This window comes from Trichogramma pretiosum, unplaced genomic scaffold (genome assembly GCF_000599845.2).
Source record: "Trichogramma pretiosum strain Unisexual culture from Peru unplaced genomic scaffold, Tpre_2.0 scaffold15, whole genome shotgun sequence".
In the NCBI taxonomy this organism is placed as follows: domain Eukaryota; kingdom Metazoa; phylum Arthropoda; class Insecta; order Hymenoptera; family Trichogrammatidae; genus Trichogramma; species Trichogramma pretiosum.
Window position 1 is genome coordinate 780,970 of NW_019641686.1, and position 22,205 is coordinate 803,174.

At 40.5% G+C, this 22,205-nt stretch overlaps 1 protein-coding gene across 4 annotated transcripts; it reads left to right on the forward strand.

Annotated features, from left to right (window-relative positions):
- Positions 1-1,960: 1,960 nt before the first annotated feature.
- On the forward strand, positions 1,961-22,052 carry LOC106650167 (homeotic protein spalt-major-like). 4 transcript variants are annotated; one of them, XM_023461197.1, is made up of 8 exons: positions 1,961-2,344; positions 5,120-8,701; positions 12,264-12,397; positions 13,355-13,696; positions 14,812-15,268; positions 16,959-17,110; positions 17,944-18,120; positions 18,306-22,052. In XM_023461197.1, exons 1-8 carry the CDS (start codon positions 2,191-2,193, stop codon positions 18,816-18,818), a joined length of 5,511 nt encoding a protein of 1,836 aa, XP_023316965.1. In that variant the 5' UTR covers positions 1,961-2,190; the 3' UTR covers positions 18,819-22,052. The 4 variants fall into 4 exon arrangements, with proteins under 4 accessions (XP_023316965.1, XP_023316967.1, XP_014223525.1 ...); XM_023461199.1 differs by having other exon boundaries at positions 18,260-18,366; XM_014368039.2 differs by lacking the exon at positions 13,355-13,696.
- The last annotated feature ends 153 nt before the right edge of the window (positions 22,053-22,205 follow it).

The following is a 22,205-nucleotide window of genomic DNA, read 5'->3' on the forward strand; positions in this document are numbered from 1 at the left end:
CAAATCGATTATAAAGTCGGGGCGAGCATGAGCAGCATCAGCAGTAGCAGCGGCTCGGAGGCTATATTACATTATAGGAATTTTAAAGGCGTGCACCTAGCTGCATCGAGCGAGCAACATGAGATAGTATATACATATGAGAAACCTTAGGTAAGCGAAATGCACAAAGAACACGGGAGGGTTGACGCGCGCGCGATCTCTTTCTCTCTTTCTCTCTTTCTCTCGTCGATAAACAATAATCGAATTAGCCGTCTTAGCTGCGACACCTGCCCCTATTATATCCCCCAGCGCGAACGTACACATGACTGCAGTATATCGAGGTAGTCGATTACGTTATGTAGGCCAGCCAAGCATGACGACCCTTATACCTATCAACCCACGTCTTGAGCCCAGCCACGCCGAGCTGTAATACACGATACGCCACGCTATGCGTTCACGATCAGCGTCATTTTATGTAACGACCAACTTTTGGACGCGCGCGCGCATTTTAATTCTCCATATAGTTGCTTTTCTCAAATTTTAATCTCGCTCGTCTCTAGTCTCTAGTCTGCTGACCAATCAGAGGCTCTTATGCAATGCTCTCGTGCATTTCAATTAGACATACTTTTTTTAAAAGTAGATATAATTAGATTTTTGGATAAATTATAGATACACGCGTGTCGCCTTACGCGACGAGATTCGATCGTTGTCACCGCGTGTCTTCTTTTCGATCTTCCATCCTAGAACAATAATTTAAGTTATGTCTAATTATTTTTCACGAAAATGTTATACTTATCATGTATCGCATGTATTCATAAGGCTTCGTGACTATTGCTCATTCCTATAAGTTGACGAAGAAAGAAGAGTAGGCGTCCCGCTGTGACTGATCCAATTTAGGCGTACGTATGAAAAATTACCATACATCGGAGTAAAGGTCGTAAATCAGTGTGGAGCAGGAAAGCATTGCACTTGCCGGTAACGCGCGCGTTCGGAGACATTTTTAAAGTGTATATCAATCGATGACACGTCAATCGAAAATCCGATAATCGAGGCTTCGCTCACGACTGAAAAATAATATACTTTCATTAGACTACATAGTATTTTCTTATTACAATTTTTACTAAGAACAAATTAGTCGTCAAAGTATAAGCTGAAAGCAGAAGCGGCGGCGATCCACGCCCACAATTTCTCGAGCAGCAGAAGCCGCTAACGTATATACTCATCCACGGTGCACGGTATATCTATAGGTACGCGTGCGCGCGAATACATAGTGCAATTTGCGCATAGGATCCATAAGTTGCGGCGGTGGTGGCGCGGCCCGTTTATATGAACTCGAGCGAGATGGAAGCGCGGATGTATAGATATATTAGAGACGTAGGACTCGGCAGAGAGCGAGGCGCGCGTACAGCGAGGAATAAGGCGCGCCTCGCGCTGTAATAATTAATAATCCTTGCTTGCTGAGTGGCTCGAGCGTATAAAACTCCGCCCACGCCTCTGTACGTGCTCTCTCGCTCTTGCTCGAGGAGCGCATCTCTCGATCGCGCTCGGCCCCACTGCCAAGCCGGAGCCAGCTGAATTTATGAACCGCAACGCCCCCTCCTGTCATAACTGTTACTCCATGCAGCGCGAGAGAGAGAGGAAGAATATAAGCGAAATATTCAACGCCGAGAGGGGAGTCTTATGGGGTGGCTCTGGTGGGGGTAATTTAAGATCCATACTCGGCATTTATATACACATTCGTGCACGGGCACACGAACATATGTATGGAGCGCGTATTAATGCCAGTCCGTGGTGGAGGCGACGGCGGGGAAGCGCTGGAGAAACGGAGCAGTGGGGGGGACGCGGCTTGCACCGAGGCACGCGAACGGCAATAATTTCGTGCTGGCTGCGCCGCAGGCCTGGTGGGGCAGCCACGCGAGGGGAATCTCGGCATTGGCTTTGCTCTCCGCCGTACAGGCAGTAGTTTTGATTTGACTGCGAAAGCACACGGTCGTACGCCGCGTCCCTGCGTCGCGCTTATTTTATATATGCTCGTACATTATAAATGAGCACGCGTTCTCCAAGCATGACCCAAGTATCGTGAGCCGCGCATCACAACGTATCGTACAGGGACAGTGCTCGATGGCTCGATAGAGAGGCCTCGATTTTTCAATACAGTGTTGCAAATGGTTATCGTTTGACAAGTTTCGCTCGCGGCTCATCCAGTACGTGATGCAGTTGATGCGCTGGAGTATCATTAATCGCAGGAGCATGGAAAATCAAAACGAGAAGGCGACGGTCGTCGATCAAATTGTCGAACAACAAAAGAAAACCAATTGCGAGATGAGCGAACAAACAGTCAACACAGTTGTCCGAGAGCCGATAGGTACATATAGCCATATATTTATACGCATCAGTGCTAAATCGTGGTGTAATCAGTATGATATATATAGCCCCTCTGTGTGTCCCGGTGTGTCGTCTATGTGGTATTGTGTTTGTGTTTGCAGTTTAGTTCGATAAGCAGGATCAAATGCGTGCTATATATAAGTGTATAGTTCGAGAGTATCAGCCTCTCGATATACATGTATATATGCTCAGAGTCGCTCGTTGATTCCGACGCCCGATCGGCACGGCGAGATAACAAATTTGCTCGTTGTGCGCGCTTGTGCAGAGAAAAACGTCGAAAAGGCGAAACTGCTAAAACTAGCCAGTGAAAGGGGCCATAGGCAAATAGATACACATGCACGCGCTTGCACATGCAGCAGCTCACGCAGTCGCAGAGTATACGGAACGTTCTCGACAAATGTTCTCGCGTGCAATTTTTGCTTTCACGCGAGTCTCTGTGTCTATCTCTCTCGCGAGTGCAATTCTTTTCTATATTCAATGCGGAAAATTACTTGCTTCGTCTAATTGTTTGGTGCGCGCGCGCGATCTTCAAAGTCGAGTCCCCTCCTATTACTACGTTGACTACGTGTGCTGCGCTTGTGTGGCTATTACGCGCGTGTGTGTTCGCACGCGCGGCCGCTAACAATTACACAAACGCCTCTGCTCTGTTAAAAACGCAATAAAAATTATACCCGAGGCTCTCTGCCTGCGGTGGCGGAGCTGGCGATAATAAAGACGTTTTTCCGACGCCCACTCGATGAATTAAAATCTCTACGCGCGCCACATGCACGAGGCCGCGCACTCGTCTGCGCGTGTGTACCTACTGTGTATCCGTGTACGCGATTGTTTGTATAGGTACTTGTGATTTATGTAATGTACGTTTACGCCCGCATACCTAATCCACGCTTTTAGTATTCTTGATAATAATTTGAAAGTTTCTCTCTTGCTGCTGTGACGTGTTAAGATTTTATATAGATATACGATTCCGAAATTCGGGGCCAATTTACCGGCCGAAGTCGCGCCGAGTACACGCGTCGAGTGCAAAGATCGATTCCCCCTCAACGTTACGTCGAATTTTCACTCTTCCGCAACTCGAGCCTAGCTACGCCAGCTGACTAATTCTATATTAAATTATAATCGATTATTTGTAATTCAAATTGAGAGCAAAATGGTCGGAGAGCAAATCAATACGTCGTTCGCGACTTTGATTTATTGGACGCGCTCTACGCGACTTTTTGCACGTGTGCATTAGTGTTGCATTATTTAAATTTTATTTCAATCTTAAATCGCATATCAGTATGATTTACAGAAAATATCTGTCGGTCGGCGAAGCAGCCGAATGAATTATTTGCTCGAAACAGCGAAAAAATCCGACGTGTACGTAAAGCCAGCTCGCAAAAAAATCTCGCAATAATTGCCGCGAGATCGATATAAAATAGGCTGCGCGCATCAATCCATCTAATTAAAATAACATCGCGAAGAAAGCACACGTAGACACACACATAGTCTCTGCACAGTATCTCATGGCGCGATTTATGCGTCTCTGCAATTTTCCATCGGCTTTGCGCGGGGCTCGCACGCGCGGTATACAACAGTCCTCTCTCGGCGCGATGCATAAATATCCGTGAACCCTTCCATAATTCTTCTCTCGTTCGCTCACACATACGCGGCGCAGAGAGGCGGCGGAGACTCGTGCACACACACATATGCACGTATAGGCCCGTGAAAGCCTTTCAGCGCTTGCGCGCGCATGTATGGGCTCGCCGCGATCCTCGTCGTTTTAAATTTCAACCTCGAGTAATAACATTAATTTCATCAACCTTGGAAAATGGCCTGTGTGTGTATGAGTGCATGCATACAACTCGAGTTTTTAGCTCAAAATATGAGATTGTTATCGCTCGAGAGCATCGCCCATATGGGATGTTGCATGCAAAATTTATCCAGTCATCGGGTTCGATTTTCAAGATTATCTTAACGATAATTATTATAACGTTTAATGGCTGACAGTTCGTATATGCGCACACACTTACACGGAAAGGCTCAGATTCTTATACCCGTACGTGCATATGCAGAGGAGAGACATTTTATTTGCTTAATTCGAACCTGACTCGTTTGAAACTTTCTTAACGGCCGTAACGCACGTCGTTTATAGCTCATCATAAATGCGTTTTATCTCGTTTTGAATTATCTTATTTTATCGCTCGAACAAGTTTTAATTTTTTTAATGCAAACAAATTGCAATTTTTAAATCGAGTGGATATGAGAGCGTTTGTGGGAAATTATTTTTATTTTTTATTCATAGGAGGGAAAGAACAACGATACAATAATATATGTCTATGTCAAAATTGATACTACTATAGGGATCGAGTATGAGGTATATTGCGGCGTACCCACTGCGACCTTGTATTATTTTCATGAAGAATTCCAAATTTATGAATATTTTCTCTTTCTCTAAATACTTATAAAATATGATTCGATAATAAGCAACTTATACGCGAGAATATGTGGACAATCCTGTTTTGTACCAAAAAAAGGTACACACTCCGCGTATAAGCTCATAAATTATTTTCGACATCGGATTGTAAAAAGCATTTGATGATTCACCTTATTCGCAGATTGATCGGAACGGCAGATTGTACATAAAATCCGCACGATATACAAGTGAAAATATCTCGAATGAAAATGAATATTAATTTCTGGTACATAATTCACTGTTTTTATAAATTATGGACTTAATAATAATGTCGCGTGTGTTTTTTTTTCTCTCTGCTTACAGGTGATGAAAATGAGTCACATTCAGATGGCGAGGGTAGCGAAGCTGCCGTCGATCTGTCCTCGGCCAAGTCTCAAAACGAAGACGACTTGGAAGCCGACGAGCCGTTACGAAGCAATCATCACAACAACGCGGCGGACATCAGCGAGAATGCACAGGACGACGACGAGGACGAGGCCGGCGAAGGCAAGCAAGGGCCCAAACAGCATCAGCAGCAGAAAAAAAGTCAAAAGCGCCCCTCCTCCGAGGACGAGGAGGAGGACGAGGAGGAAGACGAGCACTCGAGCAAGCGCATGCGGCTCTGCGAGGACGCCGAGAACAATAACAGCCTCGTCGAGGGTGGAGCCCAACCAGCGGTCGCATTTCCCACCGCGGGAACTAGTCACGTCACTCTCGAAGCTCTCCAGAACACAAAGGTCGCGGTCGCCCAGTTCGCGGCTACGGCCATCGCCGCGGGCGCCGACACGGAGGAGACAATACGAGAGTTCGCCGCCCTACAGAGCACCCTCTTCACGCTGCAGCACCAGCAGGTTTTTCAATTGCAGTTGATCAATCAGCTGCAGGCTCAGCTGCAAATGGCGGCGGTCAACGAGCAGGCCAAGGAGCAGGCCAAGAACAGCGAATCTTCGGCTGCCGAGGCCAACAATAGCAGCAGCGCAGCCGCCACCGCGGAGAGCAGCAAGGAACCGTCGCCCTCGCCGATTCTGCCGATAATCATGCCCAAGCCGCTCTCGTCTCTGACGTCGCCCGCGCACTCGAGGCCGTCGAGCCAACACCAGGAACCACCGCCGCAGTCGAGCTCGCCCCCGACGAACCCGGACAGGCCGAGTATCGCGCGCGCCAAGAGCCGCTCGCCGCCGATGCAAGCGCGCCCCAGCGTCACCAGCCCGTCGAATCTTCCGATTTTGGCGCCACCGTCGCATCAGGTGCCGGCTCTGTGCTCCATCAGCTCGTCTCTGGCGTCGACCATCATCACGAACAACGATCCGATGCCTCTGAACGAGCCGAACACATTGGAGGTTCTGCAAAAGCGCGCCCAAGAAGTTCTCGACAGTGCCAGCCAAGGCCTTTTGGCTAACAACTTGGCCGACGAGCTGGCGTTCCGAAGCTCCGGAGGCAAGTCCCGCCTATCTCCGTACGATAAAGGTAACGGGCGCGGAGAACCCTTTTTCAAGCATCGGTGTCGATATTGCGGAAAAGTTTTCGGGAGCGACTCGGCCCTGCAAATTCACATCAGATCTCACACTGGAGAGAGACCATTCAAATGTAACATATGCGGTAGTCGATTTACAACCAAAGGTAATTTGAAGGTACACTTCCAGCGACACAAAGAGAAGTTCCCCCACGTGAAAATGAATCCCAATCCGATTCCGGAACACTTGGATAAGTACCATCCGCCTCTAATTCAGCAAATCGTAAATCGCAATGTGAATTCATCGCCTCCGATACCAGTTGGACCAATGGCTGCCATAACCGGCCCTAGTCCATACGGAGCTCCATTTTTGCCGCCTCAGGGACCTTCCATCAATGCGTTACCTGGTAATTTTTTTCGGCCACCCATGATGAATCCGATTCAACCTCGAGAGATGCCTCATCAGCCGATCAACTTGGAACAAGATAAACCGGCCGACTTGAGTATATCTTCCAACAACGTTGAAGCCGTCTCCCCAGCACATTCGCCTGTCCCCCAATCGAATCCCAATAATTCAATGTCGATGAATGAAAAGCCAAAGCCAATGGATGAATCAACCGAAGAGACGGTTAAAAGGGAGGAAGAACGTCCAGCGATGGACACCAGTGATTTTCGGCAACATCAGCAGCAGCAGCAGCAGCAACAGCAAACCCAGGAGCAAACCTCCGCGGATAACGAGGCTTCCGAACGCATAATGCCGAAAAACGAGCCCGAAGACGTAGAGGAGACAAACGAGGAGGAGGAATTCGAAGGCTCGACCAATCAGCCCAGCAACAGTCAAGCCTTCGAGGATTGCAGTATGGATAGCAAAAGAAGCATGAGTCGCGATAACGAAGACGACGATTGCGACGATCAGCCGGAGAACCTCTCGAGTCGAGCCAATCCGGCTTCGATGCTGCAACAGTCGATGACCTATCCCGACGCCTCGCCCGCCGGCAGCAGCCACAGCGGCAGCAGCGGCAGCATGCAGACTTCCTTCGCTAACATATTGTTTCCGAATCTGCCGCCACACACGACGCAACTCGCAGGCCACCCGACCGCTGCGAGTCAGAACATGAGCATGAGCATGGCTGGAGGAGGCGGCGGCGGCCCGGAAACGATAGATCCAGCCCGCGATCCAGCCATCTACTCGAATCTGCTGCCCCGGCCGGGTAGCAACGACAACTCCTGGGAGAGCCTCATCGAGATCACCAAGACGTCCGAGACGTCGAAGCTGCAGCAGCTCGTCGACAACATCGAGCACAAGCTGACGGACCCGAACCAGTGCATCATTTGCCAGCGCGTGCTCTCGTGCAAGAGCGCCCTGCAGATGCACTACAGGACGCACACCGGCGAGCGGCCCTTCAAGTGCAAGATCTGCGGCAGGGCCTTCACGACCAAGGGCAATCTCAAAACGCACATGGGCGTGCACCGAGCCAAGCCCCCGATCAGGCTGCTGCATCAGTGCACGGTATGCCACAAGAAATTCGCCAACGCCTTCGTCCTGCAGCAGCACATCAACCTCCACACCAACGACCCGACCGAGCTGACGCCCGACCAGATTCGCGCCGCCGAGGTGCACGACTTCCCGCCGGCCGGATACCCCCCGCTGGCGGCTTTCCTGCCACAAGGCTTCCCGCCGCTTCATCCGGCGGCGGCCTTTCCCCTGGGCTTTCCCGGCCCCATGAACAACATGGAGCACTCGGGCCTCGACGTGGACGAGCGCGACTCGGTCGACTCGCTGCAGAGGCAGCAGCTGCAACAGATTCGCCAGCAGCAGGCGCGCATGCTCGGGGAACGAGAGCAGGTCTACGAGCTCGACGACGAGGAGGACGACAGACGCCAGGAGAACGACGAGAGGTGCGACGATCGCAGCAGCGACGGCGACGACAAAGACAACGGCAAGTACGCGATGGAGAAGCAACGCAGGTCGAGCCCATCCGCCACGGTGACGTCCAACTCGCCGCCGATGCAGCGCTACAACGGCAGCGAGCGCAGCGACAGTCCCGTCAACAACGCGCCCAACGTCTCGTCGGCGCCGCTGGACCTGACGCCGAGGGCCTCCTCGACGCCGGCTTCGGTGAGCCCAGCCCCACAGTCGCCCCAGTCCCAGCAGTCGCAGCAGGCCCCGCCGCTGCCCAGCACGGCGCCCGCCACCCCGACCAGCGTCGCCTCGAATCCGGTCGCGGCCGCGGCCGCGGCAGCCGCTGCGGCGGCCCATCCGGCCTTCGGCATGTTCGCCGGCCTGCTTCAGGCCGTGGGCTCGGCTCCGGGTGTCGTGCCCGGGGTCGTGCCGCCCAACGCCGTGAGTCCCGGCCCGGCCGGAATCGGCCCACTGGCCTCACTCACCAACAGAGCCGCTACGGCCACCTCCAGTTTCAACCCGCTCGGGCTCGCGGTTGGCGGCTCGGCAGGTAGGCGAAGATAAACAAACAAAACACAATTTCAAGCTGATTGTCGTTGTTGTTAGAGAACTGCGGTATTATCGTGTAGATACTGCCTTTTTTATACACATGGATATATAAACACACACACAACGCGATGCGTGCGCCAAGTAATATTTATATACTTCTATAGCATGTAGTTCATAGATATACTTTGTAACCCAATGCAGTGATCCTTTATATATCAATAATATAATATTGAATAATATTTATATAAAAAACACTTAGAAATAACGGGCATGGGGATCACATTCTCTCATTCTCTTACTACTATCGCACTTATTGCATCGTAATAACGTCATTTATATTATAATACTCGCTTCTCATTGTATATATTTTGCTTGAGATGTTACCAGCAGCATCACCGTCACATTACTCGTTCACTCTCGCTCGCTATAAATATAATCGCTACATACATATCAATATAACTATGTACATGTATTGAAGTCACATGTGCATAGCACGTATAATCATATGTATCTAGAATATATATACACACGTATAAAAACCGCTCGAGTCGTAGCCCAAATCAAAAATCACACCCATTCAGTTTGTACTGATCAAACGGAATCAGCAAAAACTAAATGTGCGTTTATTCATTGTTAGTCGAATCATTTGATACATATACTGTAGCCCAATTAGATTGTGTGTTACTATTACAAATAAATAGAAGCAGAGCGACGCTTAAAGTCCTTTGGAATTTGTAATTATGTATAAATAGGAGATTAGCTTGATTATAAACTCTATATTATATCCTTTTTTACGAAGATTCGAATATTTCTTTCGTATATCGGATGTGATTGGTCCGACTTCTCTTATGAGAGATAATCGAAAAGCATATTATGTTTATCGATATTGTACTATGCTGTGTTTCTTTTTTTAAATGTACAAAGATCGAAAATATGATTATGATAATTACTTACTGTTAACTTTATTTTACTTGCGTGTATAGTTATTTTTAATTTAAATTGGCAATGAACTAATTAAGTCATTAAAATTAGAGTTTAATTAAAACAAAGTTTGTTGTCCTGAAAATTGTAGATATGAAAAAATTTATTTTGCAAAAAAATAAAATGTTATGATTGATTCATTATTCCTATTATAAATAATTTGATGATTTGGTAATATTCAAACTCATCTAGCAATACTATATACTAGTATGATTCCTAAAAATACATATGAAATAAATAAACAAGCTTTAAATGAAAATTTTGTTCATACTCTTTTTTTATTATTTATTCAAACATTCTATATCTTTATTTCTGTTCTGTTGTGTATGTTTGTGTTTGTGCGTGAAGACGTACTTTTATATTTCTTTATTGTTGTCTTTGTCTCTGATAAAATTTGTAAGGTAGCCAAAATTTCAATTCCTGCACGTCAAAGAGCCACAACAAAATGCTTCTGGAATACCGATAATCCTTTGTGAATACCGAGGCTTGTTTTAAAACCTTTTATTTTTCGTCCTTTTAAAAGAAGTATACGATACTTTGTTTTTTTATTCTTATAGTTATGATAATATCGTTAATCGTGCATAAAATATTAAATGAATCATTAACGAACGAAATAACCAGACTTTATTAATTTTCGACTTTTATACTAACTCACGTCATCCTCCTCAATTGTCATTGTTTTTTTAACTTGATCGATTGATAAAAAATTCTCTTCCGAAGCATGATTTCTAATATCCGTTTGCACTGAGAAAAAAGTAATGCGAGGTTTTAAACTTTGTAAAGGCGTCCCAGGTATTTCCAAGCTTGCACGCGCGCAAAAAAGCGCATTATCTCAATGCGACCTGTTTTACATTCGAAATACATGTGCCTCGACCAAAAGGTGTATCTGTCTATGGCTATATATACGTGTTTATCCTCGTAAAACATCTTTAGCAGTCGCTTTTGATCGTGCCTCTAAACTTTTCTATTCAAAGAGGTGCGAAAAATTTTTCATCCGAAGCCGTGTTTGCGCGCGCGGGGACCGACTTTATTATCCTATATTTATCGAGAGCCTATATACGTGTACAGCAACTTGCCTCGAGTCACGACGATCTTTTGCATCCCTATTCTGCTTATATACAGTTGCATGGATTATGTGTGTGTGTATGTGCGCTTTCCTATATACGTGTGTGTATTTATTTATACCATAGCATGCAAGTTAGCATGAGCTGGTATGCGTTTCATGGTATATATTATAATGTTTGCGCATATAAAGAAAATATATACGTATATAGAATTATTTTACGAATGCATCTTCACTATATATACACATACACACACATATTTACTGTCTGCTTTACCGGTGCTGTGCTTGCGCTTGGATTCTGTGGTAATACAATGGCATCTTCGCTTTTTTTAGATCTTATATAATGTAGTTGTTGCATTTATTTATAAATATATAGATACAGAATTTTCTGTATATTTTTGCGGGTCTGGATTTTCAGTACGTACAAAGAAATTTTCCTTTCTCTTATAAATAAGATATACCACATTAGTTATCTGCCTCTCTTTTTTCTCTAGAATTCTCGCTCCCCGCTATAAAGCACGTTATAATAGGGTGAGGTGTGTTTGAATAAAAAATCATCTATTTTTCATCAAATAGACAATGCGAAAACGACGTTTGGGTTACGTTCGATTATCCAGATCTTTCGTCTCTTTAATATGAAATATTCGAGTAAAGATATTAAAATTTATTCGTCACTTCAAAATTTTTGCCGAATCCGAAACCGTATTATTGAACACGCGATCAAAACACATTATTATGCTAATCGTTGGCGTGGTTATTGGTTTACCTTGATTTACGCGAATTTCTTATTGTATAACGCGCATTCTCGTTTAAAATATAATGAGACACATTTCTTCGAGTCAATTTCAAGCATCGTAGCGAGAAAAAAATTGTTGGGCTTGTATACATGTATGATTGCACCTTTGGATGTTTTCAAGGGCCAACAGAACGTACCATATTAGCAAATCGCTCGTGTACGAAAGCCAATCAGGCTTCATTAATAATTAAAAGTTCTATAGAGCAGCTGCTTATTGTACAATGTTTTCGTGAGTCTCGTTGAAAAATTTCGATCTGTACAAGGAATACTCTCTGTCGGGCCGTTGTTTATCGATAAGAAAGGCTTGACTTTTTCGTTTTATTGTCACAACAATTTTTACGTAACGCATTTTACACAGACGAACTTAAAGTTTAACTGATTCGTCGAGTCTATACGTACATACGCGCGGTGTATAGACACATGTGGAGCTACAAATTTATGCATGCAAGGCTTTAAATGAGAAAGTTTTGGCTCGTAAATCCCTCGCTTGGTCAGGCGCGCGATAGATAATCGAGCATGTACGTACACACTCTGCATAAAGGCATATGTATGCGAGCACGAACACACAGACAGCAACACATTCGCGCGCGCACACACACGAGCGGGCACGAACATTTTTTTATCATTTATACGTATTTAGAGGCTTTCCATATGCATAATATGTACATGATGCACGAGTCATACCGAACTAAATCATCGCACGATCTCTGAATGTTGCAGTACGCGGCAATACAACTTGCAACATCTGCTACAAAACGTTCGCGTGTAATTCAGCCCTGGAGATTCATTACCGTAGCCACACGAAGGAGCGGCCCTTCAAGTGTTCTATCTGCGACCGAGGCTTTTCGACAAAGGTAACTGTCTCACACATCAAGCACTTAACAATTTCCCGCACTCCTTGTAAATTTCCTTTTAATTTGTTTCTTTTCCACCGACTTTCTTTTTTCAATGGCTCTATTATCGGTACTTTTGCTGATGATGATTTGCTTAAGATATGGTATTCATAGTAAATTTTCTTTTATACATACCTTTCAATTATATGCACTTCTATTTAACTGCTCAAAAACTATATATATGAAAGAACGAAAGATCATACTTGAAACGATCTCGAGCCTACTGCTAAAAATAACTTCGCCCGGCATGGATGTAGTTCTTGGTTATCGATGATCGGTGCGTACGCGTCGCACAGCGGCTATGGATAACTTAATTCGGGATTTTTCGACATCCGATTAGGACGATTCTTTTTGAAGGAATCTATATCATGATAATTCATGCAGCACTAAAAAAAACGCGTTGGTGCTAAAGTCTTTGATAAAACGAAGCAATTTCAATGAGTGATTATTTCGCTAATTGCTTCTCATTCTTTTAATAATTTAACGAAGTTAAATAAATCTGGTGCATTTTAATTTTAAATTTCTGACGTAGATTTGCATATTTCTCCTTCGCACATTGCGGATATAAATATAATTTCAACGTTTTACGACTTGAAGATACGATTTAATTTAACGTATGACTTAATTTATGTCGACTGAAGATAATTAATAACTATAACTAATATATTTTAATCATTTGAGCGCATTAATTAGCATAAAAGTCTCGATCGTTAGTGTGTATTGAGCTTATGTGAAAAAAAAATTAATCTGCAATACAATATTTTATTATTTGAAAATAAAAACCGACGCGTTGAACATATAGTAGTGAATACCGTATGTCGTAAACATGAATGCATTATGTAGGAAGTACTGCAAAGCTTTGAAAAAAAAACCAGAGACGCATGAAAACCAAACAAAAAAATCCCTACTACGTTACAGAGCAACGAAGTAGACGTGACGCTCACGGGCAAGAGATTGGATAAGTGTCGTTGCGCCGAGCGCGCGCGACGCAGCGCACGCGAAAAAGCTCGCAGGAGACGGAAGGCCGAGGAACGGCTTCGACTCCAAGGGCGGACGGCAGCTAACATTAACGGCGCTAATGCAAATAATGCAAGCTTGCTTAAGATGATCGGCAATGCTAACGGGGGCAGTGGTGGCGCTCATAGGACCCATGCTATTAACCAGCTCTATGGGGACCTCGTCAGCCTGCCCCCGATCGTCGGCCGTATCGAGCCGTCCGCCCTCGGAGGTCTGCTGAGTTCCGATACTACCGTCTTCCTGGTAAGCACCTCTCTATCTCTCTCTATCTCTTTCTCTTTCATTGATACACATAAACACATACCCATACTTTATTATTATTTTTTACATCGACTTTTTAACAATCGTCATCATCATTTTCGTATTTTGATCTCTAAATTATTCTTCAATTGAACTTGAAATTATTTTTGTTGTAATAATTTCTGTATGTAACTCAAAGATTTATTAGTTTGGCTTGTATTATCCTCATAAATAAACCATTTGACATAACACACAGTCTAATATTCCAGAAAAGGTCATTATAATATAAAATATTCCTTCGATTTCTTTCGACATACTACTTTATTTATTCAGAGCGAAATCGTTCGATATGCGTATGTTAAGAGTACACTCGTGCCTTTATCAACGGCGTTATTTATAGACAATTTGATGCGAAATTCATGCCTATATCCTTAGAGCGTTTTATTTTAATTTTGTAATACACAATTTATGACAAAAATATTAAAAAGTTTATTCATTTAAGCTTATCTCATAATGTTTTTGCGCAGAAGTTACCTTGAAATGACTAATATCATAATTGCAAAATTTATTTCTATATTCCATTCACAATTTTAGTATCGAAGGATACATTAACTTTTATTTAAACTTTGATCAACTCGCTTTATAAAAAAATCAGACATTGAGAGCTATATTTTTTTATAAAAAGTAACTTTATACATACTCGTATTATGCATCGACTGCGAGCGTTTACCAAAATCTGAGCAAATCGTCAGAGTAAATTTCATTTTCATGCATTAGGATAGGTTTAAAAAATTTGATTGCATAAAAAAGATGGTTTACCCAAATAAGAATATAGTGAATTTTCATTACAAAAAAATTTGTTCCTGTACATTTTTTTTCATTTTACCAACTCAAAAAATATTCAAACTATATAAAATTTTTTTGGCACAAGTACCAAAACTACTTGTCTCTAATTAAGACGAAAATGCAATTCACTGTGTTCTTGATGAAGGTAAGCTCATTTTCATCTGATCAAATTTTTCTGGTTTTCAATAATTTAATGATAAAAAATTTTCAGATATATTAAAAATGCAATATCTAAACATTCATAAAAAAATTTTATTATTTTTTTGCAACAGGGAAATATGAAACAACACATGTTGACTCACAAGATCCGCGACATGCCTCATCATCTATTCGGTGACTCGAAATCTCGAGACTCTCAACCACCGCAGCAAGCTCCACCTCCCCCGCCTCCGCCACCACCTCCGAGCTCATCGTTACTGCCCACCCTTCAGGTGCAGGTTGTACCACCGCCCCCTATGCCAGTGGTGTCGCAACCGCAAATACCCTCTCAAGGTCAAATGCAGCAACAACAGCAACAGCAGCCGTTGTTATCGACGACGCTTCAACAGCAGCAGTCCTTGTTACCCGCGACGATGCATCATCATGAGGCCTCGCACCTCCAACGCGAACAATCCCGAAGTCCTATTTCGTCAGCCGATGAAGGAAACATGACGTCCATTCCTCAACAGTCACCCGATGCCGGTTCCGTTAAGAAGAATTCTGTGCTGGATAACGACAAGAGATCACCGAGTGAGTATTTTTCACTGATGAATTTGCATTGATTTTTTGGTTATTATAATCGACTTTTCAAGATTGCCTTCAGATGATGTTCGCAAATACTTCGAGATATTTTAAAAATACATAATATAATCGCTAATAAAATTAATTAATATAAAATATCATCAACTTATGATTTTCGATTGAGTCATATTCTAGAATTTTTTATTCAATTTTATTGCTCGATTTAATTAAAAAGTCATTTTAATTTTTAAATATAACAACAATTTTATTTCAACATATCATCGGAGTTTAGCAAATGCCTAAATGTTTCCTTGAAAATTCAAATTTTACTTATCGAAATTTTATAATGTAAGAAATGTGCGAATATTATGAAAAAAGCAAAGAAATAATTTATAATGGCTCATGTTTTTTCTGTATTAACTTCTTTTCTGTATTCGAATTCTTGATGTTCAATAAAAATTTTAATCAGTGTCTAATAACCACATTTCTGAGAATTAAATTATTTTTTTTTTCGTAAAATATCATTTTATTCAATTCATTCCGACCAAAAATGAAAATATCTCATTTTTAATTAGATTGTTCACAATGATAATAAATATCTTTACTTATAATTATAATTTTTTATAATGATGTCTTGTATGTTATCAATTAGTTTTGTTATCAACAGTAATATTTTCAATTTTACTAGCTTATCTATCTTAGTAATTATTATTTCGCCAATTAAAATTTTGAATTTAAAAAATACTTTCTTTTGTTTCAAGTTAATAAAATCAAACTTTGGGATATGATTTATTTGTATAATCTCACTTTACAAATGAATTAATAATTAACTCCGTAACAGCGATAAATTAGAATCAATGGAATTGTTTCCTCTGTATACTTTAATCAACTTTACTTGCTCACCAAGATCATTAAAAATGTGATTTCTTGTTTAACATATTGTGAATAAAATAGATACATTTCTCAGTAAGAAAAGTAAATTTAGTTAGACAGTTAATAAAAGATTAAATAATAAGATAAATTTTTTTAATGCATTCATTAAATTTTAATTATTAACACTCTATTTATTAGATAATCTTATTCACTAACAAACCACTTTTGTAATTTACTAATCACAGTCTGAATTTCTCTTGTGCACATAGAGTATTTTTTCAATATTTAAAAAAGCTACTTTACTTTATACTAAGAAATACATTTGATTACAATAGTTTTTGTGCCACCCCAACCTGAAGAAATATTTTCCTCCTGTCGAGCTAAATCTAAAAATTACTTTCGGCTGGGGGGATTCAGAAAAAAATTTTATTTGCATCTATGTAGTGAATTCCATTTTCCTCGCTCCATAAGTGCAGAAGATACTATTTATTATTTTTTTTATTACTCTGTGATCATTGCTGTTGCTAACATCTCAAAAATTGAATCAAATGCGTTTATGCTTTTAACGGTTATGAATACTTTGTATTTTTTCGATACTTATATGCAGCAATCTCCCTATCTGAAGCATCGCACAGACGATCCTGCAAATACCTATCCTCTTGAAAATATCATAGTAATTAAAAACTTGCTTATTCGATTAAAACGTATTAGTAAAAATCAAAATTTTTCAAATAATGAACGGAAAATCGCTTAGCATTTTGTTTTGTGTTTTGAAAAAAGTAAAAAGCGAAAAAAACTATGTTTTGTGTGTGATGTGTATTTGCAGGCATGCCCAGCAACAAGCATTTGTGCCAGGTTTGCAATAAGAATTTCTCCTCGTCCTCGGCGCTTCAGATCCACATGAGAACGCACACCGGTGACAAGCCTTTTCAGTGCACCATCTGCCAGAAGGCCTTCACTACCAAGGGCAATCTTAAGGTATCATTATCATTTGCCCTCGTGTCATCGTTGACAATTATATAAAACAAAAAAAACAATAAGAACTTAAAAATATAACCTGCTTTCGAATCCTTGCTACGACACCGCTTTCTTTGTAGGCGCTTGCGTTGATCTTCTCCATGGTATTATTTAAATTTGATGTTCCTGTTAATTATTTTTTATCAAACGCTATATTTACTAACCACGTGTTTAAATATTTTTCTTACGATTCGTTGTTCTATTTTCTTTTTCATGATTTTTACGACTAATCAATTTGTAAATATCTATATGTATTGTAAATATCTTACTGTATATACTGGAAAATATTTTGATGTGTTGGGTATCAATTTTAATTTAAGTTGTAATAGTAAGAGAAAAAAAAAAGTAAATACGTTCGACGTGAAATCTGATTTCATAACAAGATTGGTACGTTAATGCAGGCGAAATAATAATATCTACGAGAGATAAAGAGAGAAAACTGATATTCTATCGAATTTAGCTGCATTGACGCAGAAGCCTTAGTAAAGTTTCGATTTGATTATATTACAATACCTATATATATATTTGAAATGGACGCGTTGACATATGAGCTTTTGTGATACCTTATTGTTTCTGATTCTCCCTTTATTATCTATGTATAATTTACTTGACATTTTTCTCGGTAAAATCACGGTACATTCAAGTGAAATGTTACACCGAACAAAGCTAAATGGTTTTTTTTTATTATTAAGACACAACATTGACACAATCATTTTTTTTATAGAAATAATGAAATGAAAAAAACATTAAATATGTTGAAAAAATCGTGACAATTGGTATTTTATGATTTGTAGGTACACATGGGTACGCACATGTGGACCAACGGGGCATCTCGTCGAGGACGGCGCATGTCATTGGACATACCATCGCTCCCAATCTCGCCCAAGGACTCAGAATTTCTGCAGCGAAGGCCGGACCTTTTCTATCCGTATCTACCCGCGCCCTTCCTTAATGGTGTGCCCCCACAAAAGGTAAATATTATCGATAATCACGTCCTATAATCGATCGCTTCAAGTAGTACAAGTCAATGTAATCTTTAAAGAAAGCAAAAATGTTAAACCAAGTCTAAGACGCTTTTGTCGATTTGTGTTTGTTTTTTTGCTGCTGCAGGTGATTGTACCCGAGTAAAATGACATTAGTATGCGCCTCGTTACAGTTGAACGAGATGCCAACGGCACCGGGGAGCAACGGCCTCGGCCTACCAGCCGGCACTAATCACACCAAGTACGCCGGCCTCTTCGGCTCGGTGTACGCGGCCGCGGGCTTCCCGTCCAGCAACGAGCTCGCGGCGATGAAGTCTCAACTGGCGCCTCACCATCAGCACCATCAGCGTCTGCAGCAACATCAGCAGATGCATCACAATCCTCATCATCCTCTGGGCGGCGCCAATGGACCAGTGGCCGACGGCATTCTGGGGCCAAAGTCGATGCTGTTCCAAAGTCATCCGGGAGCGGCCAGTCCACCGTCGCCGTCGCACTCGCCGATCGTGCCCGGCAGCTGGAGCAGCGTCGTGACCGAAGGTATGAAGCACCATCATCAGCAGCAGCAGAGGATACTGCAATTCGAGCGCGAGCAGTCGGTCGTACCCAGGCCGGACAGTCCAGCCACGGCTGCTGGTTCTCCGCCGAGATTGCCACCGACCGCGACGAGAGAAGGATTGGCGGCTTAAACAAATTTCGAGATTAAACGGCGAAAAAAATTCATAAAACTACGACGAAATTCATCTTCTGAATTGAAAGAGTGAAAGACTCGCACGGACTGAAAAGCGCATTTTCTGCGATAATAGAAGATTGTGTTACGTAATACTTTCGATCGTATATGACATTATGAATGTATGTTATGAATCGGTGCAGGCGTTATTTATATATAGCACATATATCACGGCAAAAAATGATAAATGTCCAGTCTATACTAACTATCGAGAGCATATTATAAATACAAAATAATTTCCCCGCCCCCTCAGCCTATGTCTTCCTTCGTTGTACATTGTCTTAACAAGCGACGAATATATGCTTTTTCAGATCGTCGGACGTTTTTGCGAGTTCGTATAAATGCTAGAATTAAGACGATTTCATATATATGTAGCATCGGCGAAGACAGAATGTTCCTATTATCACACTAGTCTAAAAAAAAAGCAAAAACACTGTACAGAGGCAGGCTGACGAAAAAAATGGAGGGAGAGAGTCTCGCCGTTTTACGTATATATAATAAATCTTATCAATCAGAGGATCGGTATTCTGCAATCGTTTTCGAATAGTTTAATAAAACTCGTTTTTCTTCGTCGACAAAATGACAAACTGTGACAATATTGCGTAGGTATATAATTTTTTTCTGTTTCGAAAGTATCCAAGTAGATCATACATTCCAATTTTATATACGATTATCTCATACCAGTAATTTTCTTTTAAATAATTTTTGTTTATGGTCTTCACCACATATTGAATAACCGCAGTACTTCGATACTTTTATTGAGGAAAAAAATACGTCGGATTTCAATTAGTTGATTGTAAACAAATGCATTAGACTAAATGTAGAAATAATTTTTTAGTACAGAATATTCGGTCGAATAATTTATTTCCATTGATATACGTTAACATGACAATCAACGTTGAAATTGCCATCGTCGATTCGCTCGATATCGGAGGCCAAACACGATTCATGTATCCATATTATCATTTCAGACTGATGATTTCACGAGAGAAGAAAACAATTTCTTAATCTGCAAATTGGCCTCCCGTATCCGACCGTCTAATTATTATGTTTTCACTATTATCATTACAAAAAAAACGAAAAATAACGACGATACATCATTTTGCTCTCCTCTCACGTAATTATTCTAGATTCGTCCTAATTGTATATTGAATATACATACTTATATTGAAACTGGTAACTTAGGAAACACAAGCGGAAAATTTATAATACCTTTGAACACATTTGGAAACACACGTACACACACATTTGTATACCAACGATTCGAATGCGAATGATCTACGGGTGTGATATTATAAGACATATATATATTATACATAACACAAGATAATTAAAGAATATTATCGATCATTGTTTTTAAAATTTAAGTATAAATAAACATAAGTAACGATTAATGAAAATTTTGGCGCTAAGCATGCTCTCTGAAATTTGTATAATATTGAACAAAATAGATAATTATTATAACTATCATTATTACTAAAATAAATAAATTATAAATCGAAGCGGGCCCGGCAGCGCCCCTCGCTGTGATATGAGAGGAGCAGCCTGCAATCACTAAACCAATGTACTTATATCTTGTATCATATAGTATTATGTATGTTTATTATGAAAAAAAACGAAAAAACGACATTTATTCGTACGAATAAAACGAATATTATAAAGCAAAAATGGCGAAATGGCATTCGATGCAAACGCAATTTATTAAATTACGTTCGAAAATGTTACCCATCGAGGTACCTATCATATATTTTTTATTTATAATAATCAATCAAAAATCTTGTTCATTATGAAGCACGAGCCTTTCATTATTCATTTGAATACGTTTTTTTAAACTCCTGCAGTTTTTATTTTTAATACTTAGATTAAACGTGGCTCTGCGATGATTTTCCTTAATTCAATATTAACTTAGTTTTTACAATGGATAAATGAACGAAAACCAAAGTATACATTATTTTTTTATAGTTTCTCATGTAAAGTTTGTTTTAGATAGCTTTATTAGAATAAACTCGCATTTTTTGCCTAGAAAATCTTTTAGAGAATTGATAGAAAGCTACACACGAGAGTGAAATGCAACTGCGTTTATATTGTGCAATTATAAGAGAATTCTTGATGGTTATACTGCATAGTTTAATTGTAATTTGTACATCTTTCGACACAAGGGCAGTATAATGAGATTTATAGTTTTAAATAACGAGTCGGTGGGGTTACAATGAGCGTGAAATATTATCTCAAAAATATTTGTTTCCATAAGTTTTGTTGAAAGAAGCTAATAGCTTTATGCATTATTAATGTGTGCGTAAAAAGTGCACTAACACTTTTTAAAGGCATATCGTCAAATTTGGTACTTCGATAATGTTTGTATAAGTACAAGTTTATCCAATGTGTAATAAATTTAAAAAATTTTAAAATAATATGATGTATAAATACAAGCTTAATCGGATGGCAACAATTTTTTGTAAAACAAGCTAGATTTAAGAAAATATACTCATGTGAATCGTCCGATAAAATAGTCAATATATTCCTATTCAAAGAAAATGATCTTGCGTTTTTATCGGACAAAATTTTCCAATGAGAACTTACTTATATCAAAGAAATATCGATTCTGAATCATAATAATACGAGCATCAACTGACAAAAAACGATAAAGTGTAAATGCTGGTGCTCTGTTAACAAATCCACTGGTATCGCGCTACATAAAAAGTAACAAAAAGAATAAAAATTAGCAGCTAATGGAAAAATCAAACTCGTGTGAAATAGAACATTTTTTGATAACATGCATAATCGAACGTTTGTAAGAATGAATGGTGTACACGAAGCACGTACATAATTTTTGTAAATAATATGAAACGAGATTTCCAGATTGTGTGACTGCGTGCCAAGTAACACAAGATTACACAAAATTATAAATTGATATACACATTATAAACTAAAACTACCAATATTATCACGCGTATAGGATAATATATATATTTATAATTAATTTATAGCAAAGAAAATAAAACTTGCATAATGATATGACGATGAACACTGTGAATATTAGAAGTATTTGAATGTGATTGTGTATGAATGGTAAAAAGAGATTAAAACGGTTAGCTGAAAACAACAAAAATAAAATGAATCGTTTGCTTCATTGATTTTGCGTTTCAAAAAAATCTTGTAAATATTGTATAATTCGTGTATAAACATGACTATTAGCCATGAACGTATCATTGTAGTTAAATACGTTACAAATCTATTATATCTATATCACTACTTCAATAATAAACCATTATTATTATGAAGAAGTCACGTGTAGAAATTTTTTCCAATCCAAATCCTATTTCATTATTGAAATTATGTTTATAAC